Source organism: Brugia malayi (genome assembly GCF_000002995.4).
Source record: "Brugia malayi strain FR3 genome assembly, contig: Bm_v4_Chr1_scaffold_001, whole genome shotgun sequence".
NCBI lineage: Eukaryota > Metazoa > Nematoda > Chromadorea > Rhabditida > Onchocercidae > Brugia > Brugia malayi.
In genome coordinates this window covers 10,363,283-10,384,181 of record NW_025062475.1, presented here as the reverse complement: position 1 = coordinate 10,384,181, position 20,899 = coordinate 10,363,283, and the positions used below count along the sequence as shown (strand labels likewise).

The following is a 20,899-nucleotide window of genomic DNA, read 5'->3' as shown; positions in this document are numbered from 1 at the left end:
ATTATTTTGAGTCAGAATTCTGCTAACGATTTCATTCATTGATATTAAAACTTGTAGAAGAGGTAACAGACTTATTTAAAGATAGATTGCTAGTTGCTTAGCAACGAAACATGCGATTGTTAAAGTCATGCTTTGGTTTCTTTTTCGCATCTTATAAATAATTGCATGTTTCAAGATTAGTTTTATTCATCAAGTTGTTGATTTTCAGATGTGACAGAGATGAATATGATGCAAATTACATAATGGATATTATTCCTTTCAGTATATCCTTTTGGAATCATATTGATGCAAACTATGGAACAAACTGATCGAAACAGTGACCAGTCCCTAAAGAAGTCCGTTATGTTCCTTCTTTTCATCACTATGTAAATCAGTTATAGCTTAATATACCACTGAAGAATGAAATTAAGACCACAATAGAAATTCTCGTTAAACTACTAGAAAATAATCACTTAATACCGAGGAAAGATAGGCTTTTTATTTTTTAAAAAATTAAAAATAGAAGTTAACGGTCACATTCACATATTATTAGTGAGGATTTTTTTTTAATGATTTCAGGAATAGAAGGATAATATAATTTTTAAATTTCAGATAAATTTTAATGACGAATTGAAGAATTTCAGGAAAGTGAAAAATATTGAATTTGATGTGCATAGTTGTAGTCCAGCGATTATAGTTAAATATGAAGTCGAATCAGCGGATTATAATTTGCAAGTTGCATCACTTGCTTTGCCATTAAAGCATTGCAAAACAGTGTTCGTTAATACATATTTTTGTTTAATGGATTATTGCATTTTAATAAATTTTTTGAATTTTTTTGTTAATCTTACATTTTGGATAATCTTATAACATTTTAATAATTTGTGTTTATAGCATTCAGCTGAAGGAACTAAATGAACGAGTGGATATACCTGCTCTTGCTCGACATATCCTCCAAGTTTGCTCAATAATACCAGAATCCAGAATTCATGAATTAGAACAGATATTATATTATTTGCAAAAGCGGCACAGTTCAGGTAGCGGAAGTAGTTTTTGCATTTAATTACCATTTCTCCTATCCCGTTGTAAATGATTAATAATTGATAATTGGAGGTGATAGTTGATAGTTTTAGGTAATGTGAATTTGTCGGTAGAAGGTCTGAATGTTATATCGACATCACGAGCAAGCATAAGTAACATCGAGGTAATTTTTCTATTATTTAACGATAAAATTGGGATCTCATAGAAAGCATGTTGTAGTACAATGTGCATACTTTCAAAATTAGTAGGAAACCGGAATTGAAATATGTTCATATAAAATAAATAAAACAAGAAAATAACTTTTATCAAATTGTTTTCGTATCTGAAATTGGTTAAAAAATTGTGGTGAGGTATTTTATGCGGAAAAACAAATATATATATATATATGAAAGTAATGCCTTTAAAATATATTTGTATGATATGCTTTTGTTTAAACCCTAGACAAAAATTTTGTTATTTAATTTCAGCAGCTTAGTCTTATTTTTCATGAATGAAACTTGTAATATTTTTTCCTTAGAATTTTTTGGTTCACTGTTTTTTTTACTATTCGCTCCTGTCATTCCAAGCAAAAATTCCAACTAATACCGGCCAGTTTCCAAAATGACCAACTGAGAAATTTCAGGATTATATCGAAATGCTTTACGATGAAGTTTCAGAGAAAACAAAGGCAACATCTTTGTTTTTAAAGCTTAGTCAAAATCACAGAAACCTTCAGCAACTTATTGGGAACGGTAATGTGATCACTAGCTCTTCTATTCTTGTATTTGCACATTCTTATAAATTAAAATAATTCATTTAATTCATTATTTGATACATCCGACATTTTAGAGGTATTGATGGGTGCTCTCGTACGTGTATTACGAGATGATTGGAAGAAAAGTTTCGAACTTGCTACTAATATTATTACAGTATTTTATAACTTTTCCATCTATACCAATTTTCATCAAATTCTCGCACATCATAAAGTTTGTCATTCATGGAATGATTTAATTTTCTCAAGAACTTTCATTTACTAGAAATGTAAAATATTATGCATGCATCATGGGAAAAATTTTTTAACAAAGTGTACATAAAATATGCAACTATAGTTGTGTTGTCTAGCATTCATCTCTAGATTGGTTCTCTGTCGATGCAAATTGTTGATTATGGATTGAAACGTTGGGAAGCGTGGAAAACAGAAGCATGTCACAGCGATGAATGTACCAAACGTCGTTTGAACCTTGCAATTCGCAAACAACAGCAATTAATTGCTGGTTATTTTTTGGTTTTTCATGAAAAATTTGTAAAAAGTGTTATCAAGAGATAGGCATTGAAATTGTATAAAGGTCACAATTTGTTTTGCAGCTTGTTTAAATTTGTTGCTGAATTTGGCTGAAGATATTAGAGTTGAAATGAAAATGGTGAATCGACGGATAGTTGCATTGCTCTCGAAATGTATACAAGATCATGACGCTGTTTTATCGTTGCTTTTATCTGCCACCAATTTTTTGCTTAAATTAAGCATTTATACTGAAAATAAGGAAGCGATGGTATGTATTTTATGCAAAGATGAAATTAAAATGTGTATTTTTGAATGGTGCATGCACGAAATTCTTCCTTATATAATAATCTTTTTTTATATTTTTAACTTTCTTGCATTCTTTTTAATTTATCATTTTCAATAAAAGTTACAGATAAGCGGTCGCGTTGTAGAAAATATATCTTTTTTATTTCCAATAAAAAATGCAACTCTACGACACAGCGCTATTCAACTGTTATTCAATTTGTCATTTATACCATCTCTTCGTGATCAAATGGTTTCTGCTGGCTTCATTTCTCATGTAGCACCGCTAATTGATGGTAATTTCTTTTTTCCTTCGTGTTAAATAATTTTCACTGAATTGTAATATTTTCTGAATAGAAAAGATAGGTATTCAGTGAATTAATGGAGTAATGATAGCTGCTGAAAACTTTTAAACTTCTTTCATTTGATTTGTGGTTTTGTTTTTTTCGGAGATGAAAGTGCCCTGAAACTATTTTACCAGTTAAGCATCAATGATGACGCTAAAGCAATGATTACCTATACCGACGCTTTACAAAATGTGAGTTTTATTAAATAATTTCATAGCATTAAAAAATTTTAGCAGCTGAACAGCTGCGGTCAAACAGTGAATATTCATTATAGTTGAATTATTGAAGAGAAAAGTAGTTTGATAAGTTTTGAAATTAACCTTTTAAGGTTGAAATTTTGGAAAGAATGATTTGAAACATGTTGAATATCTTTTACTTGAATTTCCAGGATATTCAATCCGACGTAATAATACTATATAAGGAAAAGAAGTTTATCAAGTTTTATATTTTTTAGTAATCAGAGGTACTATATTTCATCAAATTTTTTATGCTATAGCTAATGCGCATATTGCTAACTGGTAATAATTCGAATATAGTGAAAGCAATTTTGATCAATATAGCACTGGAGAAGCGTAATGCTCAATTACTTTGTGGTACTGATGGCGAAGGACTTAATTTATTAATCGAAGCGGCTTTAAATGGAAAAGATCAATTATTGCTGAAAATAGTACGCAATATTGCAATTCACGATGGTCCTACACAAGCAATGTTTTCGGTAAATGAAAATTTGCAGGGTTAAAGTAACTTGTTAAGCAATTGACAATATGTTAAAGGAATATTGCTATCATAGTTAGGGAGATAAATTGATTTTTTTGAATGTTGACGAAAATTTTCAACCTTTTTAATTTCTTTTCTAGAAATCAAAAGCAAAAAGTGCTAAAAAAAATAGTCGAAGAAATCCTTTTATAACAACTGTTTCCCTGAATATAACAATCATTTGTAGAAATGGGCTATTCGTTTGCTTGAAATTGTAATGGACAAAAAGGATGAGAAAGGGCTTGATTCATTTGCCTTAGAATGTTTGGGTATTATCAACCAACTAACAAGTGTTGACTGGGCATCGTTAGCTGAGCAAGTTTCACTTATTTCGTGGATTGAGGATAATCTTAAAGGGCAATTAATGGTTCAATCACATGCAGATCAATTGTTGCAGGTTAGATGATTGTTTACGAATAGGAAATATAAGAAGGATAATGAAGCAAAATACGTGGTAGATTAAAAGTGAAAAAAAAGCAAGGATTTTATTGTTTATTCTTGCTCTAGGTGATTATTCTGTGTGGAACAATGGCTCGACAATTAAATGCGGCTCGTTTGATAGTGCCTCTCACAGATCAGCTAATCGAGTTATTGACAGGTACTATTCTTCTGGTCGCTGTTAATAAATACCTGTGGGCAATTTACTCATGATTGAGAACAATTAAAAATACAGTACTTATTGATTTTATTTCATTTTAGTTTATAGAAAGACTTAGAGGAAAAACACTGCAGTTTTAACAGTCACGTGAATCATGTTTCATTTGAGTTTATATATCCTTTTTTACTGAAACAGCTAATAGTTTAAATTTTTTGATTTTAGTTTACCAGGAAGATGATGAAATGGTCATACAAGTGGTATACGTCTTTTATGCTATAATAACACATGAAGAACTCAGTGAAAGTGTTATGGGTGGAAGTGCACACATTGGTGCTTATCTTATCGATTTAATGCACGACAAAAATGTACCTCTTCGTGCAGTATGTGATCGTGCGCTTTCCATTATTGCTGTAAGTTTCATATTTTAATAATTTAAATATGTAATACAAAACAGTTCTATTAGATGGGATATTTAGATGATAATAATTTAGTAAGGATGTGTATAAAATATTGGTAAAATAAGCTAATGTTAAGTTATTGTAATTCTAATTTTCCTTTGCTTATTGATATATGTGTACTTCTGCAGGAACGCAGTGAAGAGTGGGCTCGAAAAATGGACGTTGAGCGCTTCCGTTGGCATAATTTACAGTGGCTAGAAATGGTTGCCGATAGCAATAATGTAACATCGAGCGATTCGGTGATTTCTGGTTCATCAGATATTTGCAGCGAGATATTCGGTGCCGAAGATATTCTTGGTGATGCATCACCGGATATTTCTCTTACACATGTAAATAATGACTTTTAAGTTTTTGAAAATATTCCATAAGTCATTTAGGGACTTTTCTACAGACTTCTCCAAGTTTTTAAGGAATTAATTGATGCTTTGCTTTAAGCTGCTGCAGATATGTAAAAGTATTATTGTTATTTGCATCAGTGGTCATGTAACTTTCATCAATAGACGATCTCATTTTATCATTTTGTTAGTTGTAATTATCGTCATTAGTTTTGTATTTACAGTTAAATATAATTTTCTACTGTTTTTAAAGATTTTAGAAGAGACTGAGAAAGAAGATCAATCAAAATTTAAGCTGTTTTTTAGTTCTTAATCTCTAAGAATTCTCTTCCCTTTTCTCCTTCCTTTGTCTTTTCTGTTTCACTCACTCTCTTTTATGTTCGTTTCATTTAATGTTTCATAATTTGATAATGCTATGCATAAAATATGATTCTAGCACAAATTTAGTTGCATTATTGGGATTAGCAGTAAAATTACCTGCCAGATATCACCGTCAATGGATTTGGTGCAGAAAGTAAGTGAAAACTACAAATTCAAACGTTGTTTGTTACTACCAGTGATGATTAAATATTTGTTATTTACCATTCAAAATTTTATTCGTCGAAGAAAAAAGAAAATCTTTAAATATTCTGGAAGGATATCAAGTTCAAAGATATTCACTGGTCATCTTACCAGTATTAAATTGAGTGAAGAAACTAAGATATTAGCGAAAGTTCTAAGTCTACCTGTTTTCGTGAATCGTATTTTATGTACCACCTTGAGAAAACAAAGCTGTTCATTGGTGAGTTATTGAATTTCTAAGTGTTTGAAGTTGGTGAAATTTTCATTTACGAAGATCGCGGACCATTAAGAAGATCCCGGCTTAAAATGATTTTAGTCAAGTGATCAATATTTTTTCTTTTTGGTTACGATTTAATTACAACATATAACAATAACGGAAATATCTTGTGATAATTCCTGTTCTGTATTTCATTGCAGGTAAGGAGGATGCAAATACGTCACCTTGTATAGCATATAATTCACGTATATTTTATAAAGTCATTTCTAGTTATGGTATCAACTGTGATAGCGTGGTCTAATTCAAATGTGCGACAAGCTTGTGTTGGGGCTATTATTTGTGGTCTATGTATATTATTTCTGATTGGTAGCGTTTCAATCACTAGATCACTGATATTAACAGCAGCTGCATGGCTTTCTGTATTTTCCTTCTTCTCACTGATATCGACGGTTATTTCTTTGTCAGTAACACAGAAGCCATCAGTTAATTATACGTATGGCTTTGCTCGAGCACCTGTTCTTGCTGTCTTTGCTACAACCGTTAGTGCTTATTTTGTTTGTTTATTTAATTTATATTTTTTTTAAGGTAATAATATTTATTTGTGACATTAGAAAAGACTAGTTGATATATCTTCTTTGAATTTCAGTCCGAATTTCATCAACTGTCTTCTATTATTTATAAAGGTTTTCATATGTGTTATAAATAAGAAGTAGAAATTATATGCAGGGAATCTTTTTATGTTGGATTTACGTTTTCACAAATAATGAAATAATAATATTGTGATTGGAAAAATAACTTGGTGAATGATTCAATTGTAGATAACTAATGGTGCAAAAAAAGTGATTTTTTTGATTTGAATCTTTAAGTGAGTTTTTGTTTTAAAATGTTGTTATTTTCAGGTACTTGCAACATTGGCTGCAATTTTTTTAATTAAAGAAAGTATGGAGCATATTCTAGAGAATGATCATCATCTTCATCCAAATGGTTTGTATATTTTTGGTGCCATTGCAGCATCCATTTCATTAGAAATCGCTGCTTATGGTGTCAAAAATCAACCAATACAACATGTACTTACTGCATCCAGTAGTTCTTCGTTACAAGTATGCTTTCAAGGTTTTGCGTACCATTTGAAGGATTTTTTTTCCTTTTTAATCAAAAATGAATTTTTTTTTTTTTTTTTTTTTTTTTTTTTTTTAGAACTAGAAATTTAAATGTGACCACTACAATTTTTTCTCGCTTTTTTCGACGACATGAAAACAATTCTTAGGTGACTGAAAATCTTCCATTCAGAGGAAGAATGAAGCAGAGTGGAAAAAAAAGGTAGTTTTAATTATTTTCAGTGTGAAGAAAAATTCGTTTCCTTTTTGGAAAAAATGAACGTTATACTGTTATTTTTTTTTAGGAACATTTTGCTGATATTTCCCATGCAATTTGTTACATTTTGCCCGGTCTTAGCGTACTTCTGTTGCCCAGACTGAATGCATTATCACTTTTGGCTCTTTTAACAACTGTAGCATGTGTAATAACACATTGGTAAGAATTTTCATTCTATCTTAATTTTATAAATTGTTTTGATAATCTATTGTTGATTTTCTCCTTCCTTTTTTTTTTCAAATCTTTATCTTCTATAACTCTATCATTATCATTTAAAGGTTTGTGTCAAACTTATGGTGGATTGATGCAGTTGCTACGTTAATACTTTCAGTTTGTATTTTTCTGACTATGTGGCCACTGTCAAAATATACAGGTCGAATCTTACTACAAACCACTCCACCGCATATTCATAATCAATTAGACAGGTAAGTAAGAAAGTGACATTGCAATTAATGTGATTTTCAGCCTTTTAGATTTTTATATTTCGTAAATCAATTGTCAATTATTTCACACTGAATAATTAATTAATAATTAGATGTATAATTATCAAGAAAATTCCTCTCCGATATAGAGATTAAATTTTGCCAAAATGAAATATGTTTTAAATTTGTCACTGTTTACCAATAACATTCCATACATAATATACATATATATTTTTCTCAATCCGTGGTTTAGATGCATATCAGAAGCATCGACAATAGATGGTGTTCTAGAATTACGATTAGCTCATTTTTGGCAGTTAGATTTCACAACAATGGCTGGTACAGTGGATGTTCGTGTGCGCAGGGATGCTGATGAACAGTTGGTGCTAGCGTTGGTGACCGAAAAACTTTCTGCTGTGATCTCTATATTAACAGTGCAGGTAAAAAGTTTCAAAGTAATTGAGATTCAGTTCAAATTTTCTTATGTGGTTATTCTCAAGTTTTTCTCAAATTTTATGGGAAAGTAAACTTATGATACTGTTGTAATTAGTTATGAATAATTGGAAAAAAATAAATTTCATTAAGAAATTCTGTGAACAGTAATATTTGAGGAAATTTTCTAGTTCATCTTTGAACTAAGACAAACACAACTCGCAATAATTCATTTAAGTCGAAAATTATAATTATATATATATATATATATGGTAGAATTTAAGGAAAAAAAAACCTTTCAGATTGTTAAAGATGTAGTAACAAATTGGCAAGCAACATGTAAGACACACTCAGCATCATACGACTTGCATCGGCCTCCACAGTTTCATTCTTCAAGTTCATTAAATCAATTCGACGATTCACATCCCCACTCTCATTCCCATTCTCATGAACATGAATATGGTAATCATAACTAAGGTCATGGTCATTCATATAATGTTCATCATATACTCCATTAATTGATATTTTGTCGAGTTCTTGAATACGTCTAGGAAATCTCATATTTTTTTTTCGGTTTCGGCAGCGTTTCTAACCCCAAAGTTTGTTGAATTCTAAAAAACTGAGACGGCAAATCTAGGAAATTGCATCATTTTTCTAATCATATTTCGAAACGGCAACAGGAATGTAATGATGAAGTTTACCACTCAATGATTTTTTTATTGAATAGTCAAAATAACAAACAAATCATGTGCAAATTATAAAAATTATAATAATTGAAATTTGTCGTATTAGAATCAAAGATAATTAATTCAACAAAAAATTCGTGTATTTTCAATTTATTGCTTGTTTTATAGATAAATTTATAAAGTTATTTTCCATTCTATTTCATGTTGCATATTTTTTTCCAGATTATGATGAGTTTATAAGAGGTAGTTAAAAAGTTGGTTCTTTGACATTGGTGATAAAAATTGATTTACTTCCATTGTAATTCAAATATCCAAGAGTATTTCAAATATGAATATCTAAAAAATCTTCCGTATATGTAATTTTAATAGTTAGTCGAGTGATTATAATACAATCATTATTAAAATAAGCACTAAAGGATATTTTTACAGAGTAAAACGAAATTAGGCAAATTTTCAGATAATGAATATTTGGTAATGTTTCACATCTAACAGCATTTCATTGTTAAGTATTAACATTATTTAAAGCTATAAGGAGAAAAAACGACATAATCTAAATTTAGCTAATTAAATCGAATAATTCAGTCCATTCTTACAATTTACAGTTTGATGTATAAAATATCAGCACGTTTTATGCATAAATTGAGCAGAAAAGAATTGTTAGCAAAAATTTTGCGTGTTGATCATATTGGTGAATTAGCAGCAATACGTATTTATGATGGACAAAAGGCTGTCATATCAGGTTATTTTTTTGTATATTCAACTTTTTTTTTCCATATTTTTCGACAAATAATACTTTTGTTTTTACATTTTGTAAATAGTTCTATATAGTAATAAGTAAATAAATCAAAATATTCTGTTATATTTCCATTATTGTTCATTTTATCAGCAATTGCATAAGAATAATTAAAAATATCAGATGAGAAGAAAATAGAGAAATAACAATTTAAGAAAACGATACTTTACACAGTAGTTCACAGAAATTTTGTTTTGTTAGCGTTCTCCTTTTTTTTTTTTTTTTTTTTTTCCATTTTTGAGCGTTAATTCAGTGAATCGCGAAATTTTCTTAAATATTGCGCGAAAACTTTTTTATTTCATTTAAAGTAATGAAATAAATTTTTGATTTTTCAACATCCATCCAGACCTGTAATTGTTCTTGTAGGTCAACATCCATCCAGACTCGTAATTGTTCTTGTAGGTCAACATCCATCCAGACCTGTAATTGTTCTTGTAAGTCAACATCCATCCAGACCTGTAATTGTTCTTGCAGGTCAACATCCATCCAGACCTATAATTGAAGAAATGCAAGCGCAAGAGAAAGAACACCTTGATATAATGGAGCGATTATGCGCAAAACATAATATACAACCGACAGTTTTAGCTCCATTATTGAGTATTGCTGCTTATGCATTAGGTTCATTCGTTCATTTTTTTTTTTTCTTTTTTCATAAGTAAAGAAGTTGCCATAGTCTTGAAAGAACTGATTTCCGCATAAAATAATCCTTCAAATTAAATGATAGCTTTTGTGGATTAAAATTTTAAATATCATGATATGCATGATTATCCAACCACATTTTAAATGACATTTAAAAGCAAACATTCATCTTCATGTTCCAGAATTCAAAATTCTTTAGCAGTATTTGCATACAGTTGCTTAAATGTTATAGCAAACATTTAGAAATGTTATCTATTTCGTTGAACTCAAATATACATTTGCTTTAATGAAAATTAGTCTCATAATGCCATTGACTTTTTCGTTTTTTTTACTATTATCAATAAAAACTTTTTTGTGACATTTCACTAATAATTATCAGTAATGATAACAATATGATAATAATAGTAATAAATAATATAGTAACAACAAAAATAATAATAAATAATAATATAGTAAGAATAATAATAGTAATAACGGAGAGACTGTCTTTCTTTTTTATTTTTCATTTTTTTTTTTTTTTTTTTTTTGATGCTATTTCCCAGCTGAATTCTATAAAATGAAAAAATGAATGCTTAGCTAGAAATGTGAGATAAAATGTTGTGCAAGCAATTTCGGAAGTAATACCAAGCCAGACAATCTAAACAGCCATGAATAAGGCTAGTCCAAACCGGATGTTTTAGCTTTACATTCAATAGATTTATTTGATAATAGCCTATTTTGCAAGCTATATTAGCTGAAATGGAACAATCGACAAAACAGAAATCTATCACATATCGTAGTTCCTGAAGAATTTTCCAGTTAAATTTCGTCGCTGATGCAATGCTTTTTAAACAAGCAAAACTCCTTTATGTTTCAAAAAAACATATGAAACAAATTGTAACAAAAAATTAAATCGCTTGAGAATTGAAAATTATATTAAAATTTTCGTTAGGGTAGCAATTTTATAAATACAATAATATAATAAATAATAATAATAAAACATTAATAATAATAAATAATCCATTGTCATCATTATTTATTGTATTTATTAATTATTTATAGTATCGTATTATTATCAGCTCTGTTATTATTGGTGATATAATGTAAAATTTACTGCAGATTTTGCGAAGGAAGATTTCCAAACCCCCTGCCTTTCCGACTTTCCATTTTGCTGATTTCTTTCCTTAGATTCTTCATTCCATTCGCCTTTTGTTCGGTTTCATTTTATTTTATTTCATAAAAAGAACGAATGGAAAAATTCGTGCATCAGCTAAACACCAAATTAATGCATTATAAATGAGCTAAAGATATTGGAATTAAAATAAAAAAATTAGAGAATGAATATTTTAGTCTTATTTGTAGCAATATCATTTATCTCCCATATTCATGACAGTAAAAAATTTTTCTCTTTCATCAAATTAAATGAAGTATATTTGTTTGGACGAGAAATAGAAGAAAGGAAACAAAAAATGCGAAAGATTATTGTTATTGACATGTCATTTGTGTTGTTTATCATGAATTTTTATTATTGTTTTTATTAGAGTTGATTTTTTAGCACTGATAAAGATTTAAAAATGAGTCAGACGTTTTTGAAAAATGATGTGGCAGGGAGAATATTAGGTGAAATGACGAATCATCAGCATTATAGACATCTTCTGTGATTTTTTTATCATTTTGGTGCTTTAAAATATCACTGCTATAATTTTAAACTCAAAACTAATGTGAGAATGAAGGGAACTCGAATTAAAATTATATCCTCTCTGTCTTTTTTAACAAATTCATTTTTTCTTTTTTTATTTGAAATAGAATCTCGTTTCTTTTTTTTCTTTTATTTATTTCCCTTTCCAATTTAATTTTTTTTAACTGAATTTCCTTTTTGAATTTTGGAAAGAAAATAAAAGAAAGAAAAAAAAAAATTTTTAAGGTGTCGGAACAGCTCTTTGCGGGAAAGAAACAGCAATGGCATGTACAACAGCTGTAGAAGAGTTAATTGGTGAACATTATAATCAGCAATTGATGGAATTACTTGACGATGACCCCGTGGATCATGCTGATCTTCTGAAGGTCATTAATTTCTCATAAGTCTTCCTGTTATATTTCATACCTTTGATACTACTATGGTAATTCAGTTGACTTAAATTGTATGCATTACAGATACACACCTCAGAAAACATTTTATCCTTTTTCTATCCTTATGCTGAGTATAATTCAATTCATAGAGATAATTTTTTGGATGCTAACTGATTGTGAGAGATTAACTTTGCCGGGGAAAGAAATTATGGAAGAGATGAAATTTCAGAACTTAAGAATTTAAGAAAAAAAAAAAAACAAACAAAAACTAATGTTGTAGATTTTGACAAAATTACGTGACGATGAATTACATCACTACGATGTTGGAGTTGAAAATGATGGATTAAAGGCAAGTACTTATCTTCTAATGCTATATATATATATAACTTGCCTAAGTTCTGTGTTTTGAAAAAAAAATTGTATTGAAACAAAGAATCATTCAAAACAGTAGCAGTAAGAAGAAATCAATCTTTTCTGAAATTTTAAACTAATCACTTTTTAAGTTTGAGCTTGGAATCACGAATAAACAGTGGTAGTAATTTAACTTAAAAACAACATTTTTTTTTAGATATTGTTTATGATAAGGAAAAAAAGGATGAAAAGATTGGAATTGTGGATAATTTCTTTCTAAAAAATAAGGAGACGTTTTAGGCACCACAATATGAGGCGCTGAAATGGATCATTCAAACTGGTTGCAAAGGAGCTATTTGGTTAGCTGAACGAATGTAAATAAGAGAAGTAATTAATTATCATGCGAAAATTTTGTGTTCTACTCCATGGATAACAATTTTCATCACATTTTATCGGCAGCTTTAATCAAATGTCGGATTAATTAATGTTACTGATTTGAAGATAAATGATATATTTCAAGCTGTTGATTAAAATCACTGATAAAAAAACATAATTACTTTTCGGTATCGCAGAATGTTCTTCAAAAAATTGTTATGTTTGAACCAAATGATGAATGATTAGCAATTGCTGAAGCAATATAATATATGCATATTCATGTGTTATCTCCTTTTCTTCATACAAATTAATCACTTTTTTTTTTCTATTTTATTGAGCGTTTGTTTTATATATTTTATTAGGCTTGGAATATTTGATTTGTTTATGTATGGTTAACAAATTACTGTCCTCTGTCATCCATCTCGTTTTACTATCTCGTTTTTTAATAAATGAGAGAATAGATGACATCGGGAAAAACATTTTACTTTTCGCAGAAATATCTCATCATTTCCAGAATACCTATATGTTTCATAATGAAATTTCGAAGAATAATTAAACGAGAATTATCACACATTTTATTACATCACCCATTAGCTGGAATTTTTCTTGTGCTTTAATGATATTAGTATAATGATAGCATTAGCTGTTGATTGTAATGTATGATAATGCCTCGAGATTTGGCAATAAATTATTTTTGTTTTACTTTAATAATTAATGTCAACAATTCTAATTAAGCGAATTGGAAATCTCTAGTTAGGTCATTTCACGAATAAGTGGAAAAATATCCTTTAAGGCAAATTCTTCAGATTTTCAATACCATAAATTGATCGTGCAAACACTCACTAATTTTCTCTTTTAGTATTTATCCTAACTCTGAAAAAGGCAAGAACCACCTGCAACTATTTGTTATTTCCTTTTCTTTTAATTGTCAAAAGTTCAAAGAAAATAATGGACATTTTATTATGGGAAATCCACAATCACTGATAATTCTTCAAAAGTATAAGCATTGCATTTGCTGATAGCAACAATAATTGAGTTTAGTTAAAATGTGGATTTTAAATGAGTAAATTAGCATCTTCTACCTTTCACAAATTACCCAACACATCATAGACCAAACTGGAAATGTTCCGTCGTACTTATCTCAATTATATTATTATCAACCTGATAAACAATTACTAACTGTGTATATTATTACCAACCTGATAAACAATTACTACTAACTGTGTCAAAAGTTCAAACGGAATAATGAACGTCATTTTAATTGTCGGTCTCTACAAATTAAATAAGAAAAAATATTTATAATTTTAATTAACTTCTTCCCTCTTTCTTCATAGTTAATTTTTTCCTTCCTGCTATATCTTTAAATAATTTCGAACAGACCAACAATATTATAATTAGCATTTATGGAAATGGAGTAGTACTTCGATACCAAAGAAGAAGGAATTAACAATTTGAAAAAAAAAAAAACAATAATATTCGGAAGAGGAATGTATATACGATGCGAAACAATGAATAAATAAAAAAGCAAACAAAATTATAAAAAGATTATTCCATTAGCGACAGCGATTATTAATTAACAAATTAGCAGTTACAGCAAAATGACATGAGTCTGTGTATATATGCATTATGGCAGTAAGGATAGCATAGGATAGTTGATTGCTTTCTCCGTTCTTTTTTTTCTTTTGATAAATTTCAATTGCCATTTCCCATCTATTTCAATACTCATCTCCTTCTTCACCAGCATCTTCCATTGAATCAACACCAACCTAAACATTTTTCAGATATCAGTTTGCTTCTACTTCAGTAAATAATAAATTATTATTAAAAAACATAACATTCTCATATTACGACTTAAAAATTACAATTGCATGGTTATTACCATTATTTTTATTTAATATTAAAAAAATAATAGTGATAATAACAAGAATAACAGTAGTAAAAATAACAATAATAGTAAATATTTCAAAGTCAATAATTTAATAATTAACAATAATAATTAGTAATAATAATTGAGAAAAATTCATAATAATAATAAGTGAAACAATCAATAATAACACATAATATTTGACATTAATTATAATACATATGTATACATACCTCTTCGTAGTCTTTTTCTAAAGCCGCAAGATCTTCACGTGCCTCTGAGAATTCACCTTCTTCCATTCCTTCACCAACGTACCAATGTACGAAAGCTCTTTTAGCATACATTAAATCGAACTTATGATCAAGTCTTGCCCATGCCTCAGCTATTGCTGTCGTATTTGATAACATACACACTGCTCGTGGTACCTGATAATGAATTATAATTATCACTAATATGATCACTAGAGTTTATATATGTTAAAATTAACATTCATATTTGATATAAATTAAGACAAATAATAGCGGAAAAGAAGATAAGTGGCAAAGAAAATGAGAAATAAGCTTGGAAGAGAAATGTTTCCTGTTTACCTTCGCAAGGTCACCACCTGGAACAACAGTTGGTGGCTGATAATTAATTCCAACTTTAAAACCTGTTGGACACCAATCAACAAATTGTATGCTACGTTTCGTTTTAATTGTAGCAATTGCTGCATTCACATCTTTTGGTACAACATCGCCACGGAACAACAAACATACCGCCATATACTTGCCATGTCGTGGATCGCACTAAACTACGATCGTTTCAATTAATTATTAACTATTAAATTAAACTAACTTTAAACTTAAATCTAACACTGAGTAAGATTAAATTCATCCCCATAAGCCCTAAAATTTACTAATTTAGGGAACTTTCAAAGCTATCTAACCATTGTTAGTCTAATTTTATCAAATTTGGAAAAGAAGATAGCCAAAAGTTTATCATAATTTTTACCTTAACCATTTGATTATGTGGTTCAAAGCACATATTGGTAATTTCTGACACTGATAACTGTTCATGGTAGGCTTTTTCGGCAGAAATAACAGGCGCAAATGTTGCCAAAGGGAAATGAATTCGTGGATATGGCACGAGGTTTGTCTATAGTAATATACTAATCTCTTTTGTATAAAAAAATTTTTTCAAAAAAAAAAGTGGTAAAGAGAAAGAAACGGAAAAACAGAACGAATTAAACTTGAAAACATTTCAATTTTACGAATTACACAAAAATAAAAAAGAAATAAGAGAAAACCTGAAATTCGGTAAGGTCAACATTCAAAGCACCATCAAAACGTAAGGATGCTGTAATGGATGAAACAATTTGCCCAATTAAGCGATTCAAATTTGTATATGATGGACGCTCGATGTCGAGATTTCTGTAAAATTATGTATCAGTCAGATTAAACCTAAGTTAAATTCCATTTATTAAATGAAAAGATAATAAAATTATGACAAAAATCAAGAAGAGATCTTTTTTCTTTGATGAAATATAAATTTACCTGCGACAAATATCATAAATGGCTTCATTGTCAACCATGAAGGAGCAATCGGAATGTTCCAAGGTGGTATGTGTTGTTAGGATTGAATTGTATGGTTCAACCACTGCTGTAGAAACCTGCAACAATTGTTGGAATCTAATAGAATTGCTAATTTTGGTTAACTGATAACAAATATGGTTATTTTAAATGTATTTTTCTAATTGAAAATGTAAAATTTCTAAAATTCAAAGCGAAGAATTTGAAATTCAATTGCGAATTTCAACAAATAAATTACCATGTAGAAAAATAAATAAATCCATTTACAATGTAATGATTTTTCTTTTCAGTTTTATAAAAAAGTTTCTTTTTTTCGTATTTTCAAGTAATGATGTTAGCATACTTGCGGTGCAGGATAAACACTAAATTCCAGTTTAGCTTTTTTACCATAATCAACCGATAAGCGTTCCATAAGTAATGATGTAAAACCGGAACCGGTACCACCACCAAATGAATGAAAAACCAAAAAGCCTGCAAAAACGATAGTGGGAATTGAAACAGAGAAACTATAACACTCTTTTCAGAAACAAAACTGAGGGAGAAGGAAAAATAGAATAATTTAATATGAATGTTTAATTAAATTTTAAAATATTAAGATAATAAATGCAAACCTTGTAATCCGGTACAGTTTTCCGATAAGCGTCGAATTCGATCCAATGTAAGATCGATAATCTCTTTACCGATCGTATAATGACCTCGAGCATAATTGTTTGCTGCATCCTCTTTGCCGGTGATTAACTGTTCGGGATGAAATAGTGAACGATAAGTTCCGGTTCGAATTTCATCTAAAAACCGATTAATCAGTAATATTAATCTGAAATTTGAAACATAACATTTAAATGAATATCATTTCATCCACACAAACATATGCATTGCTGATAAGAAATACAGTTGTGCCAAATTTTCTCATTTTGATCAATTTCACCTGAACAGATCACTTTGGATTAATTATATAAGTTAATCTTACTTCCATGAAATTAATAAATTTTGATGGAAACAAAAAGAATTGAATTCTAATAAACATGTCAACTTACTGCAAGCTATTTACTTAATTTATTTCCATGCATTAACATCAGTTTATTTAATATCTTTCCTTTTTTTTTTTCTTTTATTATCGTTAGTTCATTTATTTATTTATTTTTAATATTTATTTAATATCACTTCATTGTTGGAAGGAAATTTTAAGAATTTAAAAAATTTTGAGGTTTTTTACCAACTGGAATGAATTATTACTTTTTTTCGACTGTGAAAAGGTCTAAAATAAGGAGAATTTTTTAAAATTGCAAAATTTCTTTAAAAAAATTATAGTCACAAGAAAGAGAAAGAATCGCTTTTTCTTTTTTGCTTGCTTTCCCTCGCATGTTGATTCTTTTTTGTTTTACATTTTTTTTTTTGGTTTTTTGTACAACATTTAGAAATATTTTCCTGATTCCTAAAAGTTTAGAAGCATTTGTCACTTTTCGACGTCACCTTTTTTTTTATTGATTCTTCAAATTTTAAATTTAATCGCTAGCAATCTATCATACTTGACATCACTCCTTCCACGAATGAATCTATCCATTACGGATATGCATGCAAATCTCAATGGAATTAAATGGAAGTTAAGCTTAACAGAAGCTCTAAAGTCGTCGATGATACGTTGGACGAAACAAACAAAAGGAAAAATCGATAATTTGAAAATTCGATAGTTTTTTTTTTTTTGAAATATTCTTTTTAACCACTTTAAAAGCTAAATTTGATATAATCTTTCTTGCTGTAAGTTTCGAATAGAATTAAATGAAAAATAAAATCCCTAAAGAATGCTTTACAACGGAACTCAATCATTTATTTTAAATTTTTAAAACATTGATTTAAAAAAAAGTACTGAGGAATGAAAATTTTAAATTTCTTCTTTTTCTCTCTCTTTAATTAATGATAAAATTCTCTTCAAACTCATTCTCTTTTTCCATTTTTATTATCCCTTTTAATAAATTATAAGCAAAAGAAGAATACAAAAAAATTTTAAACCATAAAATAATTTTGTCGCCTCACACAAACAGTTGCAAAGAAATGTGTTAATAAGAATAATAATGGTAGCAATTTAATTCCAAGAACAAAAAATAAAAATCCATAAATTTAATTTACTTTTTTATTAGCTATTTGAGAATTTCGTTTCATCAAAAAAGAAACAGAAAAGAAGTCAAATTGTCGAATGCAAACCGGAAAAATAGCCAATTTGGAAGAATTATTTTTTACAAATTAAAAAAAAAATAAATGAAACGAAATTTTTCCTGAAAAAAATGCTTCAAATTTAATAGTAAAAAATGTGAGATAGAAATAAAAGAGAAATTTTATAGGAATGGACTATTAAAATATTATGGTTTAATAGAAAGAAAAAGAGTAAATTTTGTAATCATTCAAAATATCATTTCAGAGACCATTAAACTTATAGTCAGACATAATTTTGGAGGAGAGATAAGATGTGAGCACAAATTATGAATAATTCCATCGAAAAAGCGATGGACCGGAAAAGTGGCGACGATTTACAAAAAAACTTACTTTCACACAACTAAATAAGTTATATATTACTATGGATTGTATGCATGTGTCGTTCTTTCTAATTTAAATTAAAATATCTGCCTGTCCTCATAAAGTTTAAAAATTTCTAATCCCAGTTCTAATCTTTTTTTATTATTATTTGTAATAATAATACAAACAATATTATTAATAGTAATAATATTTGTAATAATACAAATAATAGTAATACGACACAAAGTTCCTATTTTTATTACAGAATTTTACATTTAAAATTTCACATACCAATCTAAAAATTTGAAAATTTTTCGTAATTATTTTTTAGCATTTTCTCACACTGTAATATATTCAAAAATTTGTAACGAAACGAAACAAAGAAGTAACAAAAAGTGTCACCAAGGAGGGTGAAAAAACAAGAGACAGACAGACAGACAGAAGTAAAAAGCCGATGACACTTCAAATGTTCGCTCAGCAGGGGACGATGTCACTGAGAAGTGTCAACAAGAAGCAATGAATTAAAACGAATTAATTGAATCAGCAATAATGATTGTCAGTGGAGTGGATGAGAACGGATTCACATGCAAAGATAGAAAGGAAAATACATTTTACTGTGACTGAGATAACAATTAAATTTCTTAAGATAAAGACAGGAAAATTTGAAGAATGAAAAGGAATGGAAAGAAAAAAGTTGGAATTTTGTAAAATATCCATTTTATTTTCAAAATAAATCTTTTTATTCAATGTAATTCAGTTTCAATCCAACGTTGTCTAAAACTATAATTAATTATTCTTCAATTAAGCTATACTTGAAGTGCTATTCTCATGAAAGATTTAGGAACTTCAGAAATAAAATTGATATATTTAGAAAAGCAATTGTGTAATTAAAATAAAAAATTAATAACAATAATTGTAATTAAAATGAAAAATTAATAACAACATTAATAATAATTAAAATAAAAAATTAATAACAATAATAATAATTTTGATAATGCCTTTCCAATTTATGAAGAATAAAGCACAAAAAACAAACCAATAACGGTTGGTTCTAGATCGATCATAACCGCACGTGGAACATGTCTACCTGATCCGGTTTCCGAAAAGAATGTTGTAAACGAATCATCACCACCACCAACACTCTTATCCGATGGCATTTGTCCATCGGGCTAATTAACAAAGTTATTTCATTCTTAATGATAGCTTTAAAATTCAATCTCAAACAATTTTACATTTTAAATTGCTTCACAGAGAAAGTGGAAAATGTTTGTTTCGCTCTAATAAAAATTGAAATTAAAATTTTTATCATTAAATGATGACCTGAATGCCATGTTCCAAGCAGTACAATTCCCAACAAGCATTACCAATTTGAACGCCTGCTTGGCCAATATGTATTGAAATTACTTCACGCTATAAAAGTTAAATACTTTAATTGAAAAAACTATAAATGAAAATTTTTGTAATTTATCCGTTTAAAATAATTTTGTTCCTTCTTTCTTATGTTTTCTGCCATAACAATTATTTTAGTTATAAACAATTTACAAATACAAGGAATGACGCATAGTATGACAAAGTCTCCATAGTAACTACAAATGAAATAGAGGAATTAATCAATATGCCTTTAGCATAATTTAGCATTTATTAACATTCGAGAAGATATTGAATCGTTTCTTTCTTTTCCTCTCTCTCTCTCCCTTTTTCTCCTTCTATTTCTCTTCTTTTAATAAATTTATTTGTTTCTCATTTTCTTTTCAAAAAAATAATTGTTACAATGCTGATTAACACACTAAACCTTATCAATTTAAATCAATAATGTGTATATATATACCCAAAGGCCAAGCTAGGCCAGCAGCAATACCACTAGGCTTAGGCCAAACTAAGCTAAATTAAAAATAGAAAGCAAACGAACCATTTGGGTCTCCGAGCGCTGCTGCTGCTACTGCACCAATGGCTTTGCTATTAAAGAAAGGGCCTGAATGATGTGATATGCCACCACCAAATAT

At 28.8% G+C, this 20,899-nt stretch overlaps 4 protein-coding genes across 4 annotated transcripts; 3 read left to right on the top strand and 1 right to left on the bottom strand.

The window, feature by feature from the left end:
* Positions 1-294: 294 nt before the first annotated feature.
* Positions 295-5,069, top strand: Bma-kap-1 (cation diffusion facilitator family transporter containing protein; the record flags this gene model as incomplete). The annotated part of the gene is made up of 15 exons (XM_043077399.1): positions 295-335; positions 624-755; positions 874-1,016; positions 1,113-1,183; positions 1,643-1,751; positions 1,849-1,985; positions 2,135-2,273; positions 2,365-2,549; positions 2,694-2,859; positions 3,016-3,101; positions 3,407-3,625; positions 3,854-4,063; positions 4,174-4,264; positions 4,487-4,674; positions 4,851-5,069. The coding sequence occupies 15 exons, from the start codon at positions 295-297 to the stop codon at positions 5,067-5,069; spliced, it is 2,136 nt and encodes a 711-aa protein (XP_042933333.1).
* Positions 5,070-6,107: 1,038 nt separating this feature from the next.
* On the top strand, positions 6,108-8,539 carry Bma-toc-1 (cation diffusion facilitator family transporter containing protein; the record flags this gene model as incomplete). Its single annotated transcript, XM_043077398.1, has 6 exons — positions 6,108-6,374; positions 6,735-6,935; positions 7,238-7,368; positions 7,488-7,634; positions 7,885-8,071; positions 8,366-8,539. 6 exons carry the CDS (start codon positions 6,108-6,110, stop codon positions 8,537-8,539), a joined length of 1,107 nt encoding a protein of 368 aa, XP_042933332.1.
* An 816-nt stretch (positions 8,540-9,355) lies between these two features.
* Positions 9,356-12,959, top strand: Bma-clk-1 (Ubiquinone biosynthesis protein COQ7 containing protein; the record flags this gene model as incomplete). The annotated part of the gene is made up of 5 exons (XM_043077397.1): positions 9,356-9,488; positions 10,017-10,160; positions 12,085-12,224; positions 12,511-12,558; positions 12,882-12,959. The coding sequence occupies 5 exons, from the start codon at positions 9,356-9,358 to the stop codon at positions 12,957-12,959; spliced, it is 543 nt and encodes a 180-aa protein (XP_042933331.1).
* Positions 12,960-14,671: 1,712 nt separating this feature from the next.
* Positions 14,672-20,808, bottom strand: Bm9228 (Tubulin alpha chain, putative; the record flags this gene model as incomplete). The annotated part of the gene is made up of 11 exons (XM_043077396.1): positions 14,672-14,722; positions 15,054-15,245; positions 15,408-15,605; positions 15,811-15,954; positions 16,106-16,229; positions 16,353-16,468; positions 16,732-16,859; positions 17,000-17,173; positions 19,933-20,065; positions 20,217-20,306; positions 20,806-20,808. The coding sequence occupies 11 exons, from the start codon at positions 20,806-20,808 to the stop codon at positions 14,672-14,674; spliced, it is 1,353 nt and encodes a 450-aa protein (XP_042933330.1).
* Between the last annotated feature and the right edge of the window lie 91 nt (positions 20,809-20,899).